At 46.0% G+C, this 26467-nt stretch overlaps 1 protein-coding gene across 1 annotated transcript in view; it reads right to left on the reverse strand.

Annotated features, from left to right (window-relative positions):
- Positions 1 to 26467, reverse strand: part of LOC147896625 (calcium and calcium/calmodulin-dependent serine/threonine-protein kinase-like) — a 67451-nt gene that overhangs the window by 22834 nt on the left and 18150 nt on the right. The window contains exons 3-5 of the mRNA XM_087382047.1: positions 5952 to 6062; positions 5401 to 5633; positions 4922 to 5129 (exon numbers count right to left, since the gene is read on the reverse strand). Coding sequence (XP_087238173.1) covers positions 4922 to 5129; positions 5401 to 5633; positions 5952 to 6062 — 552 coding nt within the window. The remainder of the gene's footprint in view (positions 1 to 4921; positions 5130 to 5400; positions 5634 to 5951; positions 6063 to 26467) is intronic.

The raw sequence follows: 26467 nt of genomic DNA on the forward strand, positions 1-26467 counted from the left end.
GCACAAGGTGTAGCTGCAGGACAAGTTGTTGGTGCAGCTACAGTTAATACTCCTGAGCAAAAGAGATGGGATTCACGAGATGCCTTAGCCTTGTCTTGCATCTCTCTTTCAGTGAAAAGATCAATCATTCCGCATATCCGGTCGTGTAAGACCTCCAGGGCAGCATGGGATATTTTGGAAAGCATGTATGCAGCACGGAATGATGCCAGGGTATCTTTTTTAAAAAGAGAGTTGAGCAATACACATATGGAGGAGGGTGACTCCATGTCAGCTCACCTCACTAAGCTACAGGATCTTAGAGAGCAGTTGTTAAATATAGATGAAATTATTCCTGATTCAGAGATGATAACAACCACTCTGAATTCTCTTCCTGAGTCTTATCTCAGCTTTCATACTTCGCTGAATTTATCATTGAGGGGGGGTGCAAATCCTCTTTCTTTTCATGAGCTGATAGGACTTCTGCTTCAGGAAGAGCAGACCAGGAAAAATTTGGCTTCACGTGCAGGTGAACAAGCCATGCTCTCAAAATTCAAATCAAAAACAAAGGGACAGGCAAAAACAGCAGCAAATCAGCCTTCCAGTGGGTCAGGACAGCCTTCACAAAAGGCTAAAAGTGATGCAAGCAAGCCCAAAAAGAAGGGTTTCTGTCACTACTGCAAAAAGCCAGGTCATCACATAGCAGAATGCAGGAAAAGGATTGCAAAGGAAAAGAAAAACAGCTCAGGAATGGCTGTTTCAGATTCAACCCCTTGTGCATCTGACAGTGGGGATGCTGCAGCCAACTTTGTTGGTCAAGATTATGCCTTTTTATCTTGCATTTCTGATTCTAGGTTGGCTGTTCCAGATGATCGGGATAGTACAACTTCTTGCAGTGATGATACATATGCATTTTTGACTTGCAGTTTTGACTCTCCTTCAGATGCATCTGCTTTCAGTGTTGATGAAACATTGAACACATGGTATTTTGACAGCGGTGCATCCAAGCACATCACTTCGAGGAAGTGTCTCTTTACTTCCTTGAATCCACCCCCTGTTGGTAAGAAAGTCACTTGTGCCAACAACTCCTCATATTCAGTACGTGGCACAGGAGAAGTTGAGCTCACTGCAATTGATGGCTCAATTTTCAGACTTTCTGATGTTTTATATGTGCCTGGCATAACCAAAAATCTCCTTTCAGTGTCCACTCTTAACAGAGATGGATTTCAGGTCATCTTTGAGGATGACAAATGTGCTGTCCGGGACAGGGAAGCTAACTATGCCTTAATGTTATCTGGTACTCTGCTGCGTGGGCTTTTTCAGCTTGATATTTTTCAGAAAAGAGCAGCTCATGCTTTGGCAATTTCTTCCCCTACAATTGCCATGCAAAATGCAGAATTATGGCATGCCAGATATGGCCACATGCATTACAACAGCTTGATGACACTTCAGAAATTTTCAATGGTTGATGCATTGCCCCCTCTTGAGATACCTCCTCCACATGCCTGTGAAGGGTGCATTTTAGGTAAAATGCATAGATTTCCCTTCAAGAAGGATGGTTCAGTTAAAGCTGTTCGCAAATTGCAGCTTATACACAGTGATGTCTGTGGTCCCATGAGGACTCCTTCATTGGGTGGTCATCTCTACTTTGTCACATTTATTGATGACTACTCCAATTTTACTTGGGTTTATGGGCTGAAAAAGAAATCTGAAGTGTTCACAGTGTTTAAACACTTTTCAGCCATGGTTGAAAATGAAACCGGGCTCAAGATACAGATATTACGCACGGATAGAGGTGGGGAATACCTATCTGCAGAATTTGATGCTTTCCTCAAACAAAAGGGTATTGTGCATCAGCTCACAGTCAGGCTCACCCCTCAGCAAAATGGCAAAGCTGAGAGAAAAAATAGAACCCTCATGGAAATGGACAGATGTATGCTGAAAAGCAAACACATGCCTCATAAATTCTGGTTAGAGGGTTTGATGTGTGCCAATTACATTTTGAACAGGGCTCCCACTAAGGCTTTAAAAACAAAAACTCCTTTTGAGGTCTGGAATGACAGGAAGCCTTCAGTGGATCACTTCCGAGTCTTTGGATGCCTTGCCTATGCACATGTGCCAGTTGAATTTAGGCACAAATTGTCAGATAAAGCCATCAAATGCATATTTGTTGGATACAGTGCAGAAAGCAAGGGGTATCGTCTCTACAATCCTGCTACACGCAAAATCATTGTAAGTAGAGATGTGATATTTTCTGAAAATTCAGCTTACACTCAGGCTGATTTTCAAATGCCTTCACCTTCAGAAGATGTATTTCAAGGGTTGCTACCCATTGCATTGGGTTCCCCTGCTGATTTTTCTGATCCAAATCAGAATTTACAGCAACCTTCAAATGCTTCAGTTCCGCCACGGGATGTCATGCCTCCTCCACAGGAAGTGGAACAAGTGGTACAGCAAGAAATTGCAGACATACATGCAGCAAAAACAGTCCCAAACTGGCTGTTACAGACTCTCCGGGAGAGTAAACTTGATGCCCCGTTACCTGGCAGGACTCGCAGTGCAGCAAGGCACATGGAAGGTGCTAATTCAGTAGAATCAGCATATGCAGGTACTCTCCTTGATGAAGAGGAGCCTGCCACATTTGAAGAGGCACAAGGTAATGTGCATTGGATGAATGCCATGCACGATGAGTTGCAGTCCATTGCCAAAAATCAGACTTGGGATGTTGTGGACTTGCCACAGGGTAAACATGCTATTGGCACACGATGGGTATTTAAAGTCAAACGGAAGCCAGATGGCTCCATTGACAGATATAAAGCCAGGCTGGTTGCTAAAGGCTATGCTCAGAAAAAGGGCATAGATTATGAGGAGACTTTTGCTCCTACATCCCGGATGACCACCATCCGATCAGTAATTGCAATGGCTGCACATTTTGAGTGGAATGTTCATCAGTTGGACATCAAAACAGCCTTCTTAAATGGGGACTTGCTGGAAGAGGTGTATGTTAAACCACCTCCGGGTTTTGGAATTACAGCAAATGCACTTCAAGTCTGCAAGCTTAATAAAGCTTTATATGGGCTGAAACAGGCCCCTCGTGCATGGTATGCCAAAATACATGCCTTTTTGACCAGCAAGGGGCTGCACAATAGTCCTACTGAGAGCACCCTCTACATCAAGATGGATGGGGGGGAAATATTAGTCATCCTTCTTTATGTTGATGACTTACTGCTCACAGGGTCCAATGACGACAAAATTGCAGATTTCAAAACTGATTTGCAGACCCACTTTGATATGTCAGATTTGGGGCTGCTTCATTTTTATTTGGGGATCCAGTTCTCTCATGAGAGACGTGGCACTGTTATGTCTCAGTCCAAGTATGTTCAGAAACTTTTGGACAGATTTAACATGCAAGAGTGTAAGCCCATATCTACTCCTATGGAACCGGGGCTGAAACTCACAATGCATGATGCAGGAGAATCAGTTGATGCCACACTTTACAGTCAAGCTGTTGGATGCCTCATATATCTCTGCAATACTAGGCCTGATATTCAGTTTGCAGTATCTCAGGTGAGCAGGTATATGCACAGCCCTAAAACTATGCATTGGCAGGCAGTTAAGCGCATCTTCCGTTATTTGCAAGGCACCAAGTCTTTTGGCTTACTATTTCCCAGGGGGGGTGACTTGCAGATGCATGCCTACAGTGATTCAGATTGGGCTGGTGATTATGACACTAGGCAGTCCACTAGTGGCAATTGTTTCTTTTTGGGAAAATCTTGCATTTCATGGCTAAGCAAGAAACAATCTACAGTGGCTACCTCATCATGTGAAGCTGAGTACAGGGCAGCTTTCACAGCAACAGTGGAATGTGTCTGGCTGAGACGTTTATTTGCTGATCTTCATCTGTCTTTGGAGGGTCCTTCTCCAATTCTCACTGATAGTCAGAGTGCCATTGCAGTGGCAAAGAATCCAGTGTTTCATGCTCGCACGAAGCACATTGAGGTTCACTATCATTACGTCAAAGAGAAGTTACATGCAGGAGAGATCAGTATGATCTTTGTGTCCACACATGACAACGTTGCAGATATCTTCACCAAAGCACTACCACGTGAGAAGTTAATTGGGTCCCTGCCAACCTAGGGCCCATGGTTTGGAAAAACTCCCATGTCATTCTATTAACCTACTACACCCACCTAGCTTTGGAGGAGTGATAGGAATACTCTGCACGTCAGACCTTCCTTGGCTGTAGACTCATATCTATCTCCAGCCTCTCGACAGAGACTAGGTCCCTCCAAAGTGCCCTTTGTCTCTCTCCTAGAGGGTCTTCTAGTAATGCAACACATGGGACTGGAGCTCTGTAGTACTCCTCTCAATGGCCTCAACCATCCATCTCGCCCACCAGTCCTACAGGAGGCAACCTCTACTAGCCATATCTGTGCAATGACTTGCTGGACCTCCTCCTCCTGAAACAATGCATTTGCAATCCTCACCCATTTCTGAGGAAGTCTTCCAGGTATCCAAAAAACCATAATTAAAAGATGCAAAAATGGTAAAAAATCAAATACAGACATGGAATTCCATAGCAAAATAAATTGCTGATACAGGAATGTGTGAAAATGTATTTTGAACTACAGGCTGAAATTGAAGAAAACAGCCCAAAATTCCTATTCATGTGTGTAAGAAACCAATGGTGCACATGAGGTAATAGTTGCACTTAGCATAACTATCATTTGAGCTTGCAAGATCCCATGCAAGTAAAAAAAGAAAAAATGTTTGTACAACATACTTGATAGAAGTCACATAGAAAATGTCGTAAGAAACCCATTCGTAGTCCACCTAATTGCTTCAAATATTGTAAGAGCTAACAGTTCACTTAAACAAATATCAAAATGTAAATCACATAAAACATAATTGCTACAGTCGAATTTCCTTGGGGGAGTATCCTTACTTGAAAGCACAATTTGAGTGCTTCATCTCCACGGCACTTCCTCAAAGAGGAAAACCCTCCTACAATCTCTCTCATATCCACTGTACCACTTCCATCATTATCAAACAGCTCAAAAATGCGTGGAGCAAGAGGCACCAAGGCCGCAAAGTTCATGGCTCTCAATACATCTTGAAACTCTGTCACAGTTGCGCTTACTCCATTTGAGCAACTGCACTGAAAACAAATCAGTCTATATGTGAACAGATGATTGACAAACCTCCCCAACAACAGATACCTTAACTTTGACCTGAATCCTAAGAAGGCCTTAGCAGCAGCATCACTGGATGGCACCCCCAAACAAACACCGATATTAACAGTTGTCAATACCAGCTTACCCACACACACCTGAAGAATCATTATTTCCTCTCGTTATTTAGTGTACTCCTCAAGGTCCAAACAAACTCTTCTTTATCAAGATAAGCAGAAACAGGCTATCTTACATCTTTCTGAAGTTCTCATGCAGCTTTTGTAGCTCTTGTTCACTAAGATCCTGGGAGCCAACAAGGGACTTCAGTTGCTTTGTCTTCAGCATGAATGTGCTGCTTACAATGCTTGCAAATGCAGCAGCACGGAATTTCCGACGAGCATTGAAACTCTGCAGACGTTGAAATATTTCCTGCTGTACAGGTTCTTGATTTGCAGCAACGCCTCTCACCCAAGGGTGTGATAGTAACTGGACATATCCACAGAATCCGAAAGTCAGGGAAAGGTTTTAAGCATTTTTCAATGACAGCAACTGATTGAACCACATACTTGTGTAGCAATGGTAAGTGTCAAGCTCCTGAGTTCTCCTCATTTAGGGGCTTACATGTGGGGCAATGTGCATTGATCCTATACTTCCAAAAAGTGGACAACCTTATAACAGCAGCATCTTCTCATGATAGGAGTGACAGATGTCTAGAATGCAAAGAAGACTCAAAGGCATTTCCAAATATGACTTTTTTTTTTCATCTCACAAAATTCCCACTTTCTGCAAACAAATTCCTCATACCTCAGCTGCAGATGGTCTTTTGTGGGGATCTAATGTTAAGAGGCTTGAAATAAGGTGTTTTGCAGATTGAGAAACTGTCTTCCAAGTATACTCTTCGAAATTGTAGTCTGCCTGCAACAAAGGGTAAGAATACATCAGTTTGAAGGATCCTGTGCTCTTGCATGTGCACAGCTCTGGCTCACCGCACCAATTAAAAGAACATACCAAGAATTTGCTAGAAAACGTACTAGCCTGTAGGCTATCCTCACTGGTCAGAGCAAGAACCACATTACTATGGACCCAAAATAATTTTTCAGAACCTGATTTCAAAAACATCATGTCCACATACAAACACAACAAAAGTAAAAGGCTGCCTTCAAGTTTTTCAACAAACACCTAGTTCTAAGATTTGGTAAATAACATATACGTGAACGAAAAGCTCAATTTATGCCCAAGCCTAGCACCATTCAACAAAAGTCCCTACTGCTGTGACATGTCACTGTAATGCATCTTTTATAGATTATCAATCACCATAAGTTCTAGGAAGACAAAAGGCAGAAGCCAACTGCCCCCAAAAACAACAACTCTAAACTAAAACGTTACACCAACAACAACTGGTAGCAAAATATGTTTATCCCTTTAGCATGCTCACCTTCTTTCTACCAAAAGAAAGAGCGGACTACCATGGCTAGCACTATCTTATTCCATGGCCCTCATAGCTGGGAGAGATCAGAGATGCTAGTATGCACACACATGCAGGTGGTTTGAGAGATGAGGGCTTCACTTCAACAGGTTACTCCCTTCCAATACAACATTGATGCACTATTTCTCCCACTCGGGTATCATAAGGTCTGAGGACTTTCTTCAGCTACACACATGCAAGACTTGGTTGGCACCGAGTGAGCTCCTATTGAAGCTTAGCTGCTATAGAGATCATTGTTTATGCATTTCCGATGAGGGATTTATTAAACCCCCAGGATATACTCGGATACATCTACCTCACTCATTGAGGATCTCTATTGGGTAGTTTCAGGTTTCATCACACCGACTCTGTATTGAGATTGGGCGAGCTGAGAGTGGGTGGAGAGAGGCGGATTTGTGCCTTATGTGATACATATGAGATAGAGTCAGAGGAGTATTTCATCTTCATGCCCGGTATATTACAAGATCTGAGGCCGCTACTATTGTCTCTTCACAAATGGCTCTGGACTGCTCTCCCCCTTCCTTTCCTATCCGGATCAGATATGGTTGGCTGTCTTCATTCATGAGGTAGTTAAGCATCGATAGTGCTTGCTCAGATTACAGAGGCAAGGGCATATCACACAGGTAGACTCATCTCAAAGCATGATCAAGGAGTTCTTTCAGCCAGATCACATAGACCCTCGTTCCTCAGGTAGTTGACGAGGAAGAGATCCAGAGCCAGTGACACGACATGCCAAACAGAGGGAGGACACACAGATCAAGCTCAGAGACAGATCACGCTCAGAGAAAACGCTCTATCTCCGATCTTATACCACCGCAGCCTCGCCAGCCTTTGGGTCCACCTCTATAGCTCCAGTATATGTTGTATTGGACCAGACTTGGCACACGACTTAATGTGACATGATGATGTTGCTGTTATGACTTTGTCACACTGATGCTTTCTAGGACTATATCAATTTTAGCATATAGCATGGGTGATGATGCTCACTTTAGTAGCTCCACCCTTTTAGCTTGTTGTATCACATTTTTGATAGTCTCATAGACCCATCGGTCTTCCGAAAACTTTAATAAACTTTCTTTCTTTCTTTCTTCACTTCGATATGGCTACCCTCGCTGAGATGGCTGAGAGCAAGGTGAAAATTCATGTATTTCCCACCTTTCCCCTGGACCATCAATTGGATGGACTCAACCATGGTGTATGGCGGGTCACGATGAAGTCCGTCTTGCGACTGTAAGACTTAGCAGACTTCATATTGGAGGAGGTTGTCAAGCCTGATCCCCTTGCAACAAATCTAGGGATCCTGCAGCAGAATTAGGCAGAGACCACGTCCCAGCTCTGGGACCGTCAATGCAAGGGTAAGGACTTTCATTTTCCTAAACTGTAATCCTCAAGTAATTAATCATGTGAAACATATGACGGTGGCCAAAATTATCTAGAAGCATTTAGCGTCCTTGTACAACAGAACCTCTCCCATGAAGAGAGTCTCTTTGGACATTCAAATGAGGTTGTTGGATCCCACGAAGTCTTCATCGATGCGGGAAACATTGCTATCCTAGGAGGAATTGGTACCCATGGTGCTCGACCAAGAGGACAGATTTCTAAATCCTTCTTGGGACTTTCGTTCGAAGGCTTTGATAGCTAGGCAGAAAGGGAAGGAAGAAGATGATCGATGAGGAGAGAGAAGCCCTAAAGGCTTCAAGTACATGTAACTGTTGTAAAAAGGTCAGTGTATATATCTTGATGAACCCGGGAACATGCCCAAACTCATCCTCTAAAAATACAATACATAGTGCAATTTCAATCTCCTGATAGTTACTCATAAGGTTGAAAATCATAAACTCCATCATAGATACTATGGCATCCCCACTGACGTCATCAACGTCCAACACTGGGTGTAGACCATAGTATAAACATATGCTCTCACACATACAAATCCACGCACCCACACATACTTGAGCATCCATTTATACGAAGGTCTTCGTACTGAGATCCTATCAGCACACCAAAGATGAAGGGAAGGGAGAGACTCCACCGTGACAAAAGCTAGCACTAAAGGAGAAAGCTAATCAAAAAGTAGTCCATATTCTCTTCATTCAAGCTACAACGGCTTGTGAAGACTATACGATTTCATTTTAGTCTCTCCCAAACAAGCATCCAAGCAAAAGAATGCTTACACCATCTAGTTGATAGGGCAAAGCACCACTTAAGATAGAAAGAATTTAGCCCAATATCAGTAGTATCCAAGGACTAGTGAACAGAACAAAGAAAATGCTGCAACCGTCACTTCGATTGTTCCATCCTTCTAGTAGCACGAGGCAGGATGTGATGCTGGCAGGAATTTTAGTTCCAAATGGAGGATTTCTTGCTTGTTTGTGGCAGTGGGACCTTTCAAACAAGTGCAATGGTGGAGTCGTCTTTGTTGGAGGCAAGCCTTTCTAGTAAGACCTCGAGCCATGAGGGTGACACTCTGGTGTCGGAACAACCTGCCCAGTCACTATCCGTGTAAGCATGCATGGTAAGTGAACCCTAATCACCATAGAAGAGGGCTACATCTTGAGTGCCTCTGAGATATCTGAAGACTCTCTTCACTGCCTGCCAATGCTGTGAACTGGGCATGTGCATGAACCTATTGAGCTGGGATACTGCATACTGTAAGTCAGGTCTGGTGTGGCAGAAGTAAATGAGACATCCAACAACCTGCTGGTAAAGAGTGATATCACATGGTGGGCTTCCATCATGAGCTGAAAATTTGAAGCCAGGGTCCACTGGAGTAGAGATTGGCTTGCAATCCTCAAACTGAAAACGATCAAGGAGCTGTCAAATATACTTGGACTGTGACATCATAATACCCCCTCAACATGACCAAACCGAATGTCCAAATAATAGTGCAGCTGTCCCATGTCTGACATTTCAAAAGCTTGCTGCAAATCAGCCTTGAAGGCTGCAATATGCTGAGTATCAGGGCCCGTGATCAGCATGTCATCCACATACTAAAAAATCAGATCCACTCCCACGGACATAAGGAGTGGGCTCTGTGGGGCTATTCTGATAACCAAGGGACAATAAGTGTGCATGAATTTTAGCATACCATGCCCTGGGTGCCTGCTTCAAACCATAAAGGGCTTTTCTCAGCCGGCATACCTTGTTTTCAGAGCCAACAACCTCAAAACCAGGAGGTTGTGTCACATAAACTTCTTCCTACAGATCCCCATGAAGAAAGGCAGTCTTGATGTCAAGCTGGTGCACTTGCCAATGGTGATGGGCTGCAATGGCAATGACACATCTAATAGTAGTAATCCTGGAAGTGGGAGCAAAGGTCTCCTTAAAGTCAATGCCTTGTTGTTGGGCATACCCTTTTGCAACAAGATGGGCTTTGTGTCGATCTATGCTGCCATCAGATTTTCTTTTTAATTTGTAGACCCACCGGGTACCAATGGCATGCTTGCCAAGAGGGAGATCCACTAATTTCCATGTGTCATTTTTGGCAATAGATTGTAGCTCAGCTCTCATTGCATCCATCCACTCTTTGCTATCAAAAGCATCTTTATGACACAAAGGCTCTTCATTGCAAGCTGTGGCAAGGAGTGCAAACTCAAGAAAGTGACCATGCATCTGTCTATTCCCTGATCTTGTCCGGGCAGCAAGAGGTTGATCTTATTTGCTGTCCCTCAATGTGTCAAGAACCCATCTGGGAACTTGCCTTTGCTGTCTATTGACAGCTCTTTCTTCAATCACTGCATCATGAATATTGGGATCATTTTGTGCTAGAAGAGGAACTTGCGAATCAGCATGGGGTGCTGGCTGATCATTGCTTGTTGGAGGGCCTGCAAGAGGCTCATGTTGCTGATCAAAGTCCCCCTCTGAGGGAAGAAAAGGTAACCAAGAGTCAAAGGCATCAAACATGTCAACTTCTGGCTTAGCTTTGCAGTCCACAAGAGGAGAAGCTGAATGTTCATCAAAGAATACATCTCTACTGACAATAATCTTCCCAGTATTTGGTTGGTACAACCGATACCCTCTGCTCTCCTGGCTGTAACCAATAAATATGCATTTGATTGCCTTATCATCAAGCTTATGTCTCAACTGAGATGGTACATGAACATATGCAAGAGACCCAAAGACTCTCATGTGTGAAAGTGAAGGCTTCCTGCCTTTCCATGCTTCATAAGGTGTAACAGTCCTCAATGCCCTTGTAGGTGATCTATTCAGCACATAGTTGGCACACATCACTGCATCAAGCCAAAATTTATTGGGCAAGGACTTGGCCTTAAGCATGCATCTAGCCATCTCCATAGTGGACCTGTTCTTCCTCCCAGGAATAGGATTATGCTGAGTGTAAGGAGTAGTGCATGAGTGAACAATGCCCCGTGAAGACAAAAATGCATCAAACTCTTTGGACATATACTCTTCCCCCTCCCCTATCTGTGTTGAGGGTGACAAGCTTGCATCCTGATTCATTCTCAACCATATTCAGCCACCTCTGAAAGAATGAGAACACTTCAGATTTGGCTTTTAAAGCATATACCCAGCAATATCTTGTGAAGTCATTAATTAGAGTCATGAAGTAATTGTACCCTCCAATGGCATTTGTCCTCATTGGGCCACAGACATCGCTGTGCACTAGCTGCAATTTCCTTTGTGAGAATTTTAGACAATCCTTTTGAAAAGGAAACCGATGCATCTTACCCAAAAGACAACCTCACACACATGTTTGGAAACTGTGTGAGTTTGAGGTACATCATTTGCCATGCCCTGTGAATGTAACTTGGCAAGAGCTCTATAATTGAGATGACCCATTCTCTCATGCCAAAGATGAGTTTCAGCAAGCTGTGAATCTGAAATAGCAAATGCTTCAATAGAAAATGCAGCTGAGTGATGATCAAGGTGATAAAGCCCCTTTGCAAAGTGCCAGTGAGAACTATGGCATTGTCATCACGAAGATCATATACTAAGCATCTGTATCCATCAAATATCACTCTGAAACCTGAAGTGGCAATTGCTGAAATTGAAATCAAGTTGACTTCAATTCCAGGCACAAAAAGAACATTTGTCAAAGTGACAGGATGGCTTGAAATGGATGTGAGCTGCACATCTCCAATTCCTTTTACAGCATAGGAAGCATTATTAGCACATGTGACAATCCCCCCTCGAGGTACATTAGCTAAGGAATGAAACAATTGTCTGCAAGAGGTGACGTGCTTGGAAACACCACTATCAAAATACCAAGACTCAACATCATTAGCAGTAAAGAATGCATCAACTTTGGAGGGATTAAAGGAGCAATGGACAGCCCATGCCCAATCATCCTGGAGAGCATGTGCATGTGAGGCATCTGCTGGCTCATGGGATTCAATTGCATGTGAGGCATTTACTGTCAATCCTACTTTCTTCTTCTTCGAAGCAATGCACTTCCTGCATTCTAAAATTTCATGCCTTGGCTTGCGACAATAGTTGCATCTTTTCTTCTTTGACTTATCTACTGTATTTTGACATACATTGGAGGAATTGCCACTGTTAGGCGCATATTTAGGCTTGCCCATAGGCTTGGAAGCCTTGCCTTTTCCTTTCTGCTGTGAAGCAAATGCATGATCAGGAATAGTAGCTTGCCTATTAGCACGACTTTGCTCTTCCTGCAAAAGCAAAGTGACTAACTGATCAAAGGAGTAGTGGTCTAGATTACCCATGGCCACTAGTTGAAGGGTTGTAGCGAACCCTTGATATGTATCTGGCAGCCCATTCAATGTGGTACTGATGAGCTGAGAATTTGGCACCACCTCATGAATATTGGCAAGTTGTTCCATGAGGTCCTTGACCTTTGTCAAGTATGCATCCATAGAGTCACCTTCATTCATGTTGACTTCCTGCAATTGCCTTCTTAAATATGCAACACGTGCCTCATTGCGAATCTGACAAAGAGAAGCCAATTTGTCCCAAGCATCCTTTGCCGTCCTACATGACCGGATGTGTGGAATAATGATTCTCTTGCATGATAAAACAATACAGGAATGTGCATTTGCATCTCTTGCATCCCATTTTGTTTGTTCCTGAGTTGGAGCAGCAGCAACAGGGGTGCTAGAGGATAAAGCATCAGGAGGAGTCCCCTCTGCAGAGGGACCAGCGTTAGGGGCAGCCACTGCAACATTGGCTAGCCTCATATCAATCCCAGAAACAATGTTCCAAAAATGTCTTGCAACAAGAATATGTTTCATGAGATAAGACCACATCGGATAGTTGGTGCCATCCAACTTATCATCTTCACGAAGAATGCCAAATAAATCATGATTGTTACCAGCCATTGCAAATAGAACAAGTCAAAAATGCACTGACAAAGTGACCCAAAAGATAGCCTCAAGGCTTGCAGCTGCAAAAAAATAGGACTTCCTGTCCAAATCTAGAAAAGCCCCAAATTAAGCTGTAATTTGCAAATGTGATCAAATGGCCTACAATTTCTTGCCAAATTCACTGCAAATCTGAAAGTATTGTGCAATCTCCCTGCAATAGACCCAAAAGCCCCAATTTGTAGAGCAAAACTGAGCCAAAAATAGGGCAAATTCAGGAAAAGCCCCAAATTCTCTGCAAATCTGCAATCTACCTGCAAAATCATAGCTCAAATGCAAAAGCCCCAAATGTCACCAAAAATTGCAAATCTACTGCAATGTTTGCTCCCAAATCGAAGCCAAACAATGGCTGAATGCACAGCTGAGCCTGCAAATGAATCCTGCCAACAGATGATGGACACCGGGCACCTTCAGCCTGCAAAAGAATCTGCAAGTGTCGAGGTTTTAGGACTCCCAAGGCAATGCCTTCGCTGCAGACAGATGGGGCACCTTGCGAGAGCCTATCCACGCAGTTTAGGTCAAGCTGCCGCCTTGTTCAAAACAGCATTGGAAGGGCTATGCAGCCAAGCCTCCGCACATAGATAGGCAACCGCATGAAACACAGACTCCTTGGTTAAACCTTCCGAGGGGGCCTAGACCCGGGTGGATTGAAGAAAATCCAGCAAGCGAGCTATGAAAAATTGCAAATGCCGAGCATGCGGCCAATAGAGGGCACATGAGGAACCCTCACCAGCCCCCCTACTCATGAGAAGCAGGTAGTGAAGCCCCACATGTCAACCACACACTCCTAAGAGGGAGGTTTTCTTCGATCTTCCAGCAAATGTTATACTTCCAACTGCACCCCAAGGCTCCCGATCGGTTCAAGAGTCCACTCCAGAGTCAAACTCAAGGGAGGTGTCCATTCCTAGCCCCCCCCATCCTCATCACTCAACCCCCCACCCCCCGGGCCCATCTTCCATCCACACTCTCTCCTCTTCATCCTCATTTCCCCCCCTCCGCTCACTACAGCAAAGGTGGGGATCACCCTCACAACTCGTTCCCCACCCACCCCCTGCCTCCTCTTCAAACCCCTCCTTCGATTGTCGGAGCCTCTTCCTCCCCACCCCTCGCCGTAGTCACATCCTCTCCCCCCCACCTCGCCATCCGCTCAACACCCACCTCTGCCTAGGGATCCCAAGCCAAAGTGTAGGTTCATCCTCTCAATCCAACCGTTCCTCCTCACAGGCTCCGTGCAAGACTTCCCCCGGCCAGCGTAGGAGTCTTCCCCTTTCTCTTTAACTCGAGGGCCAAAGCCCCACCCAAGAGATCCCCTCCCACAATTTTTATAGGCGGGGTCTTGGAATTACCTTCACGTTCCAGATGACTACTCGATTGCACTAGAGGTGTCACGTTTGATCTTGCAGCCGCAGAAAAGGAGTCCCATTGGTACAGTTAGGAGCCTGTCTTGCCCTTTCTGGGGCTTCAACTTCATTTTCATAGGGGAGGAGCACTGGACCCCCATACTCTTTGATCGCATGGATAAATGGCTGCTTTTTATTTAACTCTCTCTCGAGACAACGAGGCTTGGGTCTTGCAACGGCAATGATCCGCTTAGGACTGGACCAACAGCTCAAGCAGGCCGCACTTTGGCCGCTAAACTAGTGTGCCAGGGAACTAGGCATGCAAACCTACTTTTTGATGCAACGAGCACTAAAGGTAGGCATAGAGCCAAACATGCCGCCTTGGCAGGCCACCGCATAGACACGAACTACTCACCATCCAAGCCTCCCCTAAAATATCAGAAGTCCACGGTTGTTACATAGGCCTCCATGCATAGCAAGGCCTTGTTTGTCACCCTGCCCCTAAGTTAGACCGTGGTGAGTCAAAACATGCACAGCCTTCATGATCTAGTGTGGCAGCAACCACAACAGCTAACACTCCATCAAGAGTTGTAGAGGGATGTGGTTGGACTAGATATAAACTCTTGGATTATTGGAGAAGACTTCAACAGTTTGATGAGGATAAGCAAGGTGGAGCCTCCTTCTTGGTGTTGAGCGGAGTATTTGAGAGCAATTCATCTTCGTGGTTGTGACCACTAGACATAAGCAAAGTCCTCTAGACTTCCCAATAGTCTCTGCAACTGCTTCAGTCGACGACGGCATGATGGTCTACTAGAGCGACTTAAAAGATTTTACATAGGGGATGAGGTGATGGACAGACAGGGAGCCACAAGTACTTTGGCAAAGATGACAATGTCAAATCACTATAGTGATCCACCTAGAGCAGCCCCGTCGTGGACTCCCACAAAAGGGGGTCCATATTCCCGATGTTTGTTATAGGAGGACAGGGTGCAACAGACTATAGCAGAGATCTGGTAGCAACCGAAGAGCCCCCTTCCCCCGGATGGTTGGGCCATTTGGGTAGAGCTTATGGACCAGCTATAGGCCATGGAAGATTATGTATTTCTTCTAGATGGTTGCCCACGAAGGATTGTCCATCCTCCCCTACGCTGCTCATCGCTCCATTGCTCCATCTCCATCGCTGCTCCATCGTTGCATTTGCTTCCTCACTGCTCCTATGTTGCTCCCTACGCTCACGCTCTCTCTCCTCACGCTCCCTACACTCACGCTCAGCCTCTCCCTCTCCCTACGCTCAGCCTCTCCCTACGCCCCCTACGCTCATCCTACGCCTACCCCTACACCCCCTACGCCTACGCCCTACGCTCATCCTACGCCTACGCCCTACACCCTCTACCCCCTCCCTACGCTTAGCCTACCTAGCCACCTCCCTCTCTGCTCCTCCCGCTCCCGCTTCAGCCCCTCACCACCTTCGCCACCTCCCCCCCCTCTTTTTTCTTTTCTTTTTTTAAATTTTTTTTTTTTAAAAACTCCTTGCCATCTTAGCCTCTCCTTCTCCACCTCCTGGCTGCCTCTCCACCTCAGGCTTCCACCCCGCCTCGCCACCACCTCGCACTAGACATGCCTCCCATTATGGGGGGGGAGCCGTTGCTCCCGCTCCCGATCGGACACTAAGACTTGCACCCACACCCAAAAAAAAAAAAAGGGTCCAAGAGAAATGGGGGACAAAGCCAAGAAAGACAACCAAAAAAAAAAAAAAAAAGCAAATGACAACTGAAATTGGAGGATGTGAACACACGTTACAACCGAAGTGGACTCGGGGTAGACAGCAAGGCAAAGGAAGGACCTGCCTCAGCTTCTTCAGCCTCTATCTCTACCTCAACCTCAACTCCCGCTACAGTTTCAGTTTCAATTTTAGCTCCAGCCTCAGCTCCCTCTATCTCTATCTCTACTTCGACTTCAGCCCCCGCTTCAAGCTCAGCCCCAGTTCCAGTCTCAGCTCCCTCTACATCTACGATCAGTGACATACTCATGCCCATGGCGCCGGTTGTTGTTCCCTTCCCCTCCTCTCCTGTTACACCTCTCACACCGCTTATGACCCCTACTTCGGAGGTGTCATACACTATTCCGCATTACGCTTCACTCTCCCCTCTCCCTCTCAGTCAGCCCACACTCCCACACCCCGTTCAGACTGCCTCATCCATTCCACTGTCATCTCCGTTCCTCACCCAATTCACCCAGTCACCGTCCAGTTTCCGGACTCAATCCCACACTTTCATGCCACAGTCACACAATTTCAGCATGGACATGGGTGGGCTGATACACCAGAGGCCCGTGAGACCTTGCTCATGGAGATACATAGTTTTCGTGAGCGTGAGATGGAGCTGACTCGCTTCGCATGGGAGCAGGTCCGCTTCAACTAGGAGCAGAGCCGCATCATACATGAGCAAGCTAGGGCCATTCAGGAGCAGGCGGATCTTATTTAGGGACTCAGACAGGATATCATGCAGCTCCGACAGGAGGTCACAGCCATACACACTGTCCCAGGGAGTACCCCGATGGTCGAGGCACAGATTGCGAGCATGCAATCTGCTATTGAGGAGACTTCCAGATGGTATGACATGGCCAAACGGGAACCCGCAAGGGTAACCGTTTCGGCTACCCTCATGGAGCAACAGCAGAGAGCCAGTAAGGCTCTCAACATCAGAGTGCACGGGATCCCACGCACTGAGGCTACACCGATGGTAGATGCGACTGCGTTCGTGGCCGCTACCCTGGGTGTGGCTGAGCACAAGATAGAGAGGGCATGGCAGGTGGGGAGAGATCCTAACCGAGAGTAACCCTTGATCATACGGTTCCATGTGATACTCATGCACGACTTTCAGCTCTACGACGCAAGTCAGTCCTTCGAGACCAGCCAGCGATCTCTATGGATGAGGACCTCACACCTCTACAAGTTGAGGAGAGGCACTCTTTGCTGCAGCAGCGGGATCAGGCCCGGAAGGAGAGAAAGTGGGCAATGGTACGAGAGAGATGACTTCTTACAAGCCCCCGTAGGGCACTTGCCCCCTCCCCTACATAGGAAAGCGGGGTCTATGAGACTCAGATATCCAAGACCCTGTCCTGCACCATTTGGAACTGTAATGGTACCTTATGGTCAGAACCAGGGAACTTCTCGAAATCCTATACAGGCCACAACATAGTCTTTTATACAAAGACACATCAGAGTCCAAAGCGCCCTCTTCCAATAGTCAACGGATATACATGGGAGTCTGCCTACAGAGATGAGACCAGGGATATAGGAGGAGTTCGAGATTCAGGTGGAGTTGCAGTCCTTTTCAAATCCACACTTCGGGGGACCATTTCAGTAGAGCAGAGAGGTACACATTCCAGATTTCTTTGGATCCGGATTCGACACATGGACAGCCGGGATCTGTTTGTCTTAGTTTGCTACTTCTCCCCTGAGACCTCCCACTTTGCCAAAGATATCCGAGGTGATGATGAGACATCCCCATTTGCTGCTCTTTATCACTCCATCGTTGACTTCTCTAGCCGCGGAGAAGTCCTTCTAGTGGGGGACTTCAACGCGAGGACAAGGGCCTGTCAGGTACCACTTCTTGACTTCAGAGATGATTCCACTCTACTGCCAGATATTGACCTTGAGGAGGCACGTATGCTACGGGTTTCGGCTGACAAGCGAGGTCCATTCTCATCTTATGGGCAGGCCCTGTTAGACCTCGGCAAGATACATGATCTCATTATCTATAATGGTCTTGACAGATGGCCCGCTTCAGGTGGTTTCACATGCTTTCCACATGAGGGGGGGGGTTCCAGTGTTGTTGATTACATCATGGGATCCCATGTCTTCACATCTCGCATTACTGACTTCACTGTAGCACCTCTCCCCCCAGGGGCTGATCATACATACCTTTTCTTTAGCATCTCCACCTCCCTTCGCACAGCACCTTCCACCCCACTCAGTGCTTACTCCACCTACCACAATATACGCTTTGATCGGGATCACTCACCTTCTTACTCTAGCCGTCTGTACATACTTCTCGCTTATATTGACTTCATACCCCTTTTAGAGAATCGTGCTACCCTTGTCACTCGCTCACTACACAAGGCTGCCATTCACACTTTCCCCCACACCACCCGCTCCACCGGTCCACCCCTCCTGGAACCGAACCCTGTAATAGTTGGAACAATGATGAGTATAAGGCTTTATGCCGTCAACTCAGATTCGAAACCAAAAACAGTCTTCTGATCGCACCAAATACGCTACGCGAATACCGTAGACTGGTACGGAGAAAGAAACTAGACTTCGTTCGTCGGAACGAGGAGGAGCTACTGAACATTTTGTTTAGTAACAACTCTAAGGACTTCTGGCGGAGATTTCTAGAAGGAAGGTCCCCTCCGCCACTCACTGACACTCAAATCTAGTTTGATTATGCACGCACACTTTATGACATCCCAAATTAGCCAGTCCCTAACCTCTCACACATGCCTCGTCCCACATCTTGCACCCTCTTCACTAGAGGAGGGGTAAAGGATGTCGTAATGAAACTTCATAATGGCCGAGCGAAGGATCATGAGGGGCTATGCACTGAGTTCATTGCATATGGGATTAACCTCTTAGCCCCGATCTTAGCAAAGCTTTTTAATGAAGCTGTTTGTTTGGGATTTCCACACACTTGGACCATTAACACTATCTCACCCATCCACAAGGCAGGGGATCCCATGAGACTGGAGAACTACAGGACCATTATGATTGGACATGTCATGTCCAAGATTTATGCATCAGTACTTGACTCCGAGGCATAAAGGTTCCTCATTGCAAGCAGCAGCAACCAAAGCTACAGCCAAATACTTGCCATGCATCTGTTTATGCGCACCTCTAGTGCGGGCTGGCAAAGGGTCAGCTTGTTTGCTGTCCTTGAGTGTGTCCAAAAGACATCTCGGGACTGATTTTTGTTGTTTAATGACAGCACTCTCCAATGCAACTGCCTGCTCAATAGCATGATCATCACTAAAGGCATATCAGGCTGAGCAGGAGCTATTGGTGGAGGATGTGCACTGGTAGAAGTGTATGGCACAACACTCTACACTGGCTGCTCTGGATCTGTGGGCTTGTGGGCTACTAAAAGAGAGACAACAACGTATCAAAGACATCTGAGGAATCAATAGTAGGCTGTTTTTTGCATTCCAGTGAAGGCACATTTTCAGCGAATACAACATCCCTACTGACAATGACCTTGCCCGTGCTAAGCTAATACAACCTATATCCCTTGCTCTCTACGCTATAACCAATGAATATGTATTTTACAGCTTTGTCTTCAAGCTTGTGCCTCAGCTGAGATGGCACATGAGCATAAGCCAATGACCCGAACACCCGCATATGAGAAATTTCAGGTTTGCAACCGTGCCATGCCTCTATAGAAGATCGAGTCACAGGTCATCTTCAGGTGCCCACTGTACTATGACATCCAAGGCTGCTAAGAGATGCTTCGGACTGCTCTCCCACTTCCTCTCCTATCCAGATCAGAGATACTTAGCCACCTTCATCCATGAGGCGGTTAGACATCAAGAGCGCCTACTCAGATTACAGAGACGCGGACACGGGCCGTAGGTAGTCCCATTTCAGAGTGTGATCACTAGTTCTTCAAGCCAGATTGCACAGATCACAACCCCACGGGTAGTCGGCAAGGTCCAGAGCCATGCGACATGGCACAACAGACAGAGGGAGGATGCGTAGATTATGCTTGGGGACATCCCTTCCTTGTTTAAAGCTGGGGCTCAATCTTCACGACCCACAGAGTTACCATGGTCCTTGTCAAATGTAACGCCACAACCAGGACACACCAATCCACACATATAGACAGCCGTTGTGTGAAGATTTTTGAAAACCCCAAACTCAACTTGTACATGTGTACATGAGTGATGTTCCGTATTGTGGTAAAGTCATGGGAGCACTCATTGACTCAGCGTGGAAATGATGAGCCCAAGGTGTGGGAGCACCAGGCTAATCCAGAGCATGGTATCCAGAGTATGACGGGGTTTTGTTGTGGGATGACATACACCTTTCATGGTTGTCCCAAGTTCTTTCTGTATGAGGGCATGAGCATTTTTTTGTCATGGTTGTCTTGTAAATCCATGGGGTCGGGATTGTGTTCATCATATGTGAATGGTCGGTGGGCAATTAGATGCTAAATGCTGGTGGCATGCATTTGTGTGCACATAGTCAATGAATATGTGCTTAAGTGCCTTGGTGTATGAAATTGTGGGAATCCTTGGAGAGTGGTAAAAGGCAAAGGTGACGTGGCACTTATCAAAAAGACATGCAAAGGTGGCTACGTGAGGACGAGGCGAGGAGCTTCTGGATGGCGAGGTGGCAAGTTTGCAGGGAGAGAGAAGATACCGGGGAGCTTCGTGAGCTCTAGAAGAAGGGGAGCGCTGCTTATGGTAGAGAAAGAGGAGCGGGTGGAGATGGGAGAAGAAGACGGGAGAAGGTGAGCAGGAGAGGCTCATAGTGGAGACGAGGAGAACCGTAAGCTTGAAGGTGGCCTAGTGAAGGATCGCAATACGCAGCTGGAGATGAAGGGCGAGCTGTAGAGACAAAAGCGGAGCTCAAAAGGAGCTTGGACTGCAGGGGTGGCGTGACTACAGGAGCTAGAGGCTCTCGGACAGCGGGGGGAAGCTCTAAGTCAGCTGCTGCTATTGTGGAGCGGGGAAGGCCTACACCGGAAGCTGCGAAGGAGGTAAAAGATCGCGCAAGGAGAAGAGGTAAAACGGGTGGTCGGATCTGGGCCGGGAGTTCCAAGAAGGAGAGTTGCCAGGAGACAGATGAATAGACGGGAGAGCTCGATGCAAAGGGGAAGCTGGTGTGAGCTTCTCGTAAAGGAGGCCGTGAGCTGCTGGAGAGGTCGACGGTAGCTGGTTACAGATGGGCGTCGCTACTACAGGGGCTGGGGGTACGCGACGGAGGGGGATCCCTCAGAGGAGCTTCGGAGAGCAAGGAGGCTACGAGATATGGAGGAGACGGGCGATAGGGGGAGTGCAGCGAGGATATGAGCTGGCTGGCCGACACACAGTAACAAAAAATGATCAAGCAAGAGTTCACAGGCAGGGTGGTGGTATCATTTTCTAGAGGCTGAGAAGAGGGTGGGCAACAAGAGATCAGAGGACTCAGGCTGGAGGTCGAAGATTGCATAGGAGGAGCAGAGGTCAAGGAGTTTGGAGGGTGAAGATCCCAAAAGAGAACACAGGAAGGCTACGGAAGGTGAGCTTGACTCGATATGAGCTTGGAGGCGAGTGGATAGCAACCAAGACCAAGGTGCGTGAGCTCACAGAAGGGCCTCTTGATTGAAGAAGGCTATAGCAATTCCTAAACAGGAGGATTCATTGAAGATAGATATTCATGAAGCAGTGGAGCTCATGAAGTCTTTAAGCTTGAATTGGATAGAGTCTGCAGGAAGAGGAAGAGGCAGAGGTGTTATGGGAAGAAAGACTGATGCATCATCTGGTTCTGAAGGAAATTCAGCAGATATTGGAAGAGGGAGAGGGTATCCGAGTAATGTGCAATGCTGGAATTGTGGTGAGTGAGGTCATATCAGTCCGCAATGTGAGAAACCAGCCAAAGCTAATGGTGGTATGTATCAGTTGTCTACAGGAATGAATGATAGGGTGATTGACCCTAGTATGCAGATGAAGGATGCAATTCAGCCCAATGTTCATGAAGTCCGTAAGGTCACATTTGCAGAGCAGGATATGGGACAGATTAACCTGTTGGAAATGGATAAGGGTAAGGTTTTTGCAATCAGCCCTGAAGAGTTTTCAGAAGATGAGGAGGAGGAGGATGGAAGTATTGATGATGTGCAGCCAGTTATGGTTCAGCCTATGATTAGGGAAGTGATGAAGACTCCAGTGTGCTATCTACCATGTGAACAGTTTACTAATTTTTCCTTGCATGTTATCAGGGAGGAGGATAAGGGTTCCTATATGTCTGTTTGTCATGATTTTAATGTGGAAGAGGCTGCTGGTAATACTGTTAAACAGGCTGAAACTGATTATGAGCATGTTGATTGTACTTCTGACTCTTGGCAGAGAAATCCAGATATGTTGTTTAAGAAGATTATTGATGATGCTGTGGATTGTGAAAGTGATGTTAATGCTGAGGAACCTGATGTGTTTGAATATGGATATGACTTGGATGATCTCTTTGATTCAGAAATGAGTAATGACTTGCATGTGCCTGTACTTCAGCCAGTCAAGGTAGAATGTGATGATCAAAATGTTACTAATGAAGATACTATGGATGAAGTACATATTGATGATCCCGGTGATGAGTTAAATATTGCAGCTTGTGAGAATTTGGATGATGAGCTGAACTGTATTCTTGATAATGCATTGGATGATCTGTTGGAATTGGCTTCCTTGGAGAAGATAACAAATACTTGCATACCAGTTGTGCAGGGAGTGATGGTGACTGATGATGAGTTACGTGCTATTTTGGATGATGACGTGATAGATTTTGCATGTGTGGTTGCTGATCATAAGGTGTGTGTTTCTTGTCATGCCCAAGAGAATGAGTCAGTTGTCAGTAGTGAGAATGCATGTGAGGTTATTGTTGTTGGTCAGGGGGACCAAGATGCTTTGCCTGGCAGTTTAGGAAGCTTAGACTTGGTAGAGATGCCTTTGCAAGATGTGGAGAATCTTGAAGGATCACCAGTGGTCTTGAAGCTGGAGAAACTACAGGGAAGTGGCAATGATGAGTCTACAGTGCATGAAGTTGTTGTGTTTGATGTTGATGGGCTGAAGGGAAATGAGTTTATGGTGGATACACCTCATGTTGATGCTCAACATATGGATGAGTGGTCTGGCTATAGTCTTAGTTTGGCAGTTTGTCCAGAGGAAGAATTGGAAACCAATGATGTAGGTTGCAAATTGGATGACCATGAGATGGAAGTTGATGATCAGATGTTTGTTAATTCAGTATATGATTATGAGTAGAATTCAGATGTGTCAGAGAGGAGTAGAGGTGAGGAATGGTTGTTTCCATCACAAGATTATGTGAGCTGGTATGGAGGAGGAAATACAATAGTATATATTGATGATGCCATATATAAAGAACCCAGGGGGTTGCTGAAAATGGAAGATCATGACAGGATGTATCAATGGTTATTTGACAGAGGAAAATGCTTGAAGAATTGGAAGGTGTATGCACCGAGATTTCTGTTTGATCCAGGAGGATAAATAGTCTCTATTTGTACAGCTGCTGGACATGAATGTCACAGCAGAAGAGTGGGGTTGCTAAAGGTGTGTGAAGATTTTTGAAAACCCCAAACTCAACTTGTACATGTGTACATGAGTGATGTTCCGTATTGTGGTAAAGTCATGGGAGCACTCATTGACTCGGTGTGCGCGTTATGGATGTGTGGTTATATGTGGCAATCAAGCTTTAGGCTTTGATGGAAGTATATGTGCAAGGGAAATGATGAGCCCAACGTGTGGGAGCACCAGGCTAATCCAGAGCATGGTATCCAGAGTATGACGGGGTTTTGTTGTGGGATGACATACACCTCTCATGGTTGTCCCGAGTTCTTTCTGTATGAGGGCATGAGCATTTTTTTGTCGTGGTTGTCTTGTATATCCATGGGGTCGAGATTGTGTTTATCATATGTGAATGGTCGGTGGGCAATTAGATGCTAAATGCTGGTGGCATGCATTTGTGTGCACATAGTCAATGAATATGTGCTTAAGTGCCTTGGTGTATGAAATTGTGGGAATCCTTGGAAAGTGGTAAAAGGCAAAGGTCACGTGGCACTTATCAAAAAAGCATGCAAAGGTGGCTACGTGAGGACGAGGCGAGGAGCTTCTAGATGGCGAGGTGGCAAGATTGCAGGGAGAGAGAAGATACGGGAAGCTTCGTGAGCTCTAGAAGAAGGGGAGCGCTGCTTATGGTAGAGGAAGAGGAGCGGGTGGAGATGGGAGAAGAAGACGGGAGAAGGTGAGTAGGAGAGGCTCATAGTGGAGACGAGGAGAACCGTAAGCTTGAAGGTGGAGGATCGCAATACGCAGCTAGAGATGAAGAGCGAGCTATAGAGACAAGAGCGGAGCTCAGAAGGAGCTTGGACTGCAGGGGTGGCGTGACTACAAGAGCTAGAGGCTCTCGGACAGCGGGGGGAAGCTCTGAGTCGGCTGTTGCTATTGTGGAGCGGGGAAGGCCTACACCGGAAGCTGCAAAGGAGGTAAAAGATCATGCAAGGAGAAGAGGTAAAACGAGTGGTCGGATTTGGGCCGGGAGTTCCGAGAAGGAGAGTTGCCAGGAGACAGATGAATAGACGGGAGAGCTCAATGCAAAGGGGAAGCTGCTGTGAGCTTCTCGTAAAGAAGGCCGTGAGCTGCTGGAGAGGTCGAGGGTAGCTGGTTGCAGATGGGCGTCGCTACTACAGGGGCTGGGGGTACGCGACGGAGGGGGATCCCTCAAAGGAGCTTCGGAGAGCAAGGAGGCTACGAGATATGGAAGAGACCGGCGATAGGGGGAGTGCAGCGAGGATATGAGCTGGCTGGCCGACACACAGTAACAAAAAATGATCAAGCAAGAGTTCACAGGCAGGGTGGTGGTATCATTTTCTAGAGGCTGAGAAGAGGGTGGGCAACAAGAGATCAGAGGACTCAGGCTGGAGGTCGAAGATTGCATAGGAGGAGCAGAGGTCAAGGAGTTTGGAGGGTGAAGATCCCAAAAGAGAACACAGGAAGGCTACGGAAGGTGAGCTTGACTCGATATGAGCTTGGAGGCGAGTGGATAGCAACCAAGACCAAGGTGCGTGAGCTCACAGAAGGGCCTCTTGATTTAAGAAGAGAACCGTGAGCAGGAGAATAGCTATGAGGTAGCTCTACCTCATATAGCTTGAAGGCAGAGATGAGCAAGAAAGGCGGGTTGCATCGTTTCTAGTGTTGTTGATGAACTATGGGGAAATAGTGGTTGTGGCCAGAGTATGAGTTGTATATAGAGGTGTGTAGAGGCCAAGATGTTGAATGAATGCCTTTTGCCTTCTGATAGTGTTGTTCAGTTGTTTTAAACGTGGATGAGGGTGGCTGTGAAGGCGGATTAGGCTCTACTACTTTTGTCCATCCACCGTCAGCACTCTATCTCTGATCTTCTGCCACCACAGCCACGCCGATCATTGGATCTCTCATGACCTCACCTCCGGGAGGATCTCAGTCTTTCATATACACTGGACCAAACTTGAGATTGGATCTGATTTAACGTGATGATGGTGATGATGTGTTTTGACCTTGGTACTATGTAGTACTGGTAAATTCTATAATTGTGGGACATTTCTTTAGCATCTAGCATGGGTGATGATGCTTGTTTTAAAAGCTTCACCCTTTCGATGTGTTGTATCAGCTTTCTTATAGTCTCATAGACCCATCAGTCTTCCGAAGACTTTAATAAACTTTCTTCTTTCTCTCTCTACACACACTTTTTTTTTTGTAAAAGAAAGTATGTATTAAAAGAAAATGTACATTCAAAGTTGCTCCAAAGAGAAGCAACTTCTACTGACAATGTACTGGAGGAAGATCTCCCTAGAGATACGCATCCTAAAGGGATCGACGTAGGGAGGATCTAAAAAAACTATATACAGGTGAGAGTTATGGGCATGATATAACGACCATAAAGCCCAGTAACGACACCATGCAAAAAAGTAATAATAGCCCGGTGTAGAAGCATACCTCCCAAACAACCAAAAATGCGTGCCAAAAAAAACAGCAAGAAAGCAAGTATGTGGTTGCTCTCTCTCTCTCTCCACACACACACACACACATCAATATAGCTATCTATATATGCATACATAGATATACACGTGTGTGTGTGTGTGTGTGTGTGTGTGTGTGTGTGAATTCTCAGGAGACTGTGTCTCATTTATTCTGGCATTGCCTGTCTTCTCAGACGTTTCTAGATTCTCTTCGACAGACACTACGAGCGAGATTCTTGACTCTTGTCTCTAAGAAATTTTTATGGCTCTTTGGTTTTCATCCACAGCGACCGGAGTTTCAACTTTTCTTTGTTTGGGCTCGCTATTGGGCACTTTGGACTTTATGGACATACCGCAATTGTAAAGTCTTTAGTGATCCCAATTTTTCTTTGTTTGCTTT

Source organism: Dipteris shenzhenensis, chromosome 11, assembly GCF_047967505.1.
Source record: "Dipteris shenzhenensis isolate YYH24624 ecotype China chromosome 11, Dip_SZ_1.0, whole genome shotgun sequence".
In the NCBI taxonomy this organism is placed as follows: Eukaryota; Viridiplantae; Streptophyta; class Polypodiopsida; order Gleicheniales; family Dipteridaceae; genus Dipteris; species Dipteris shenzhenensis.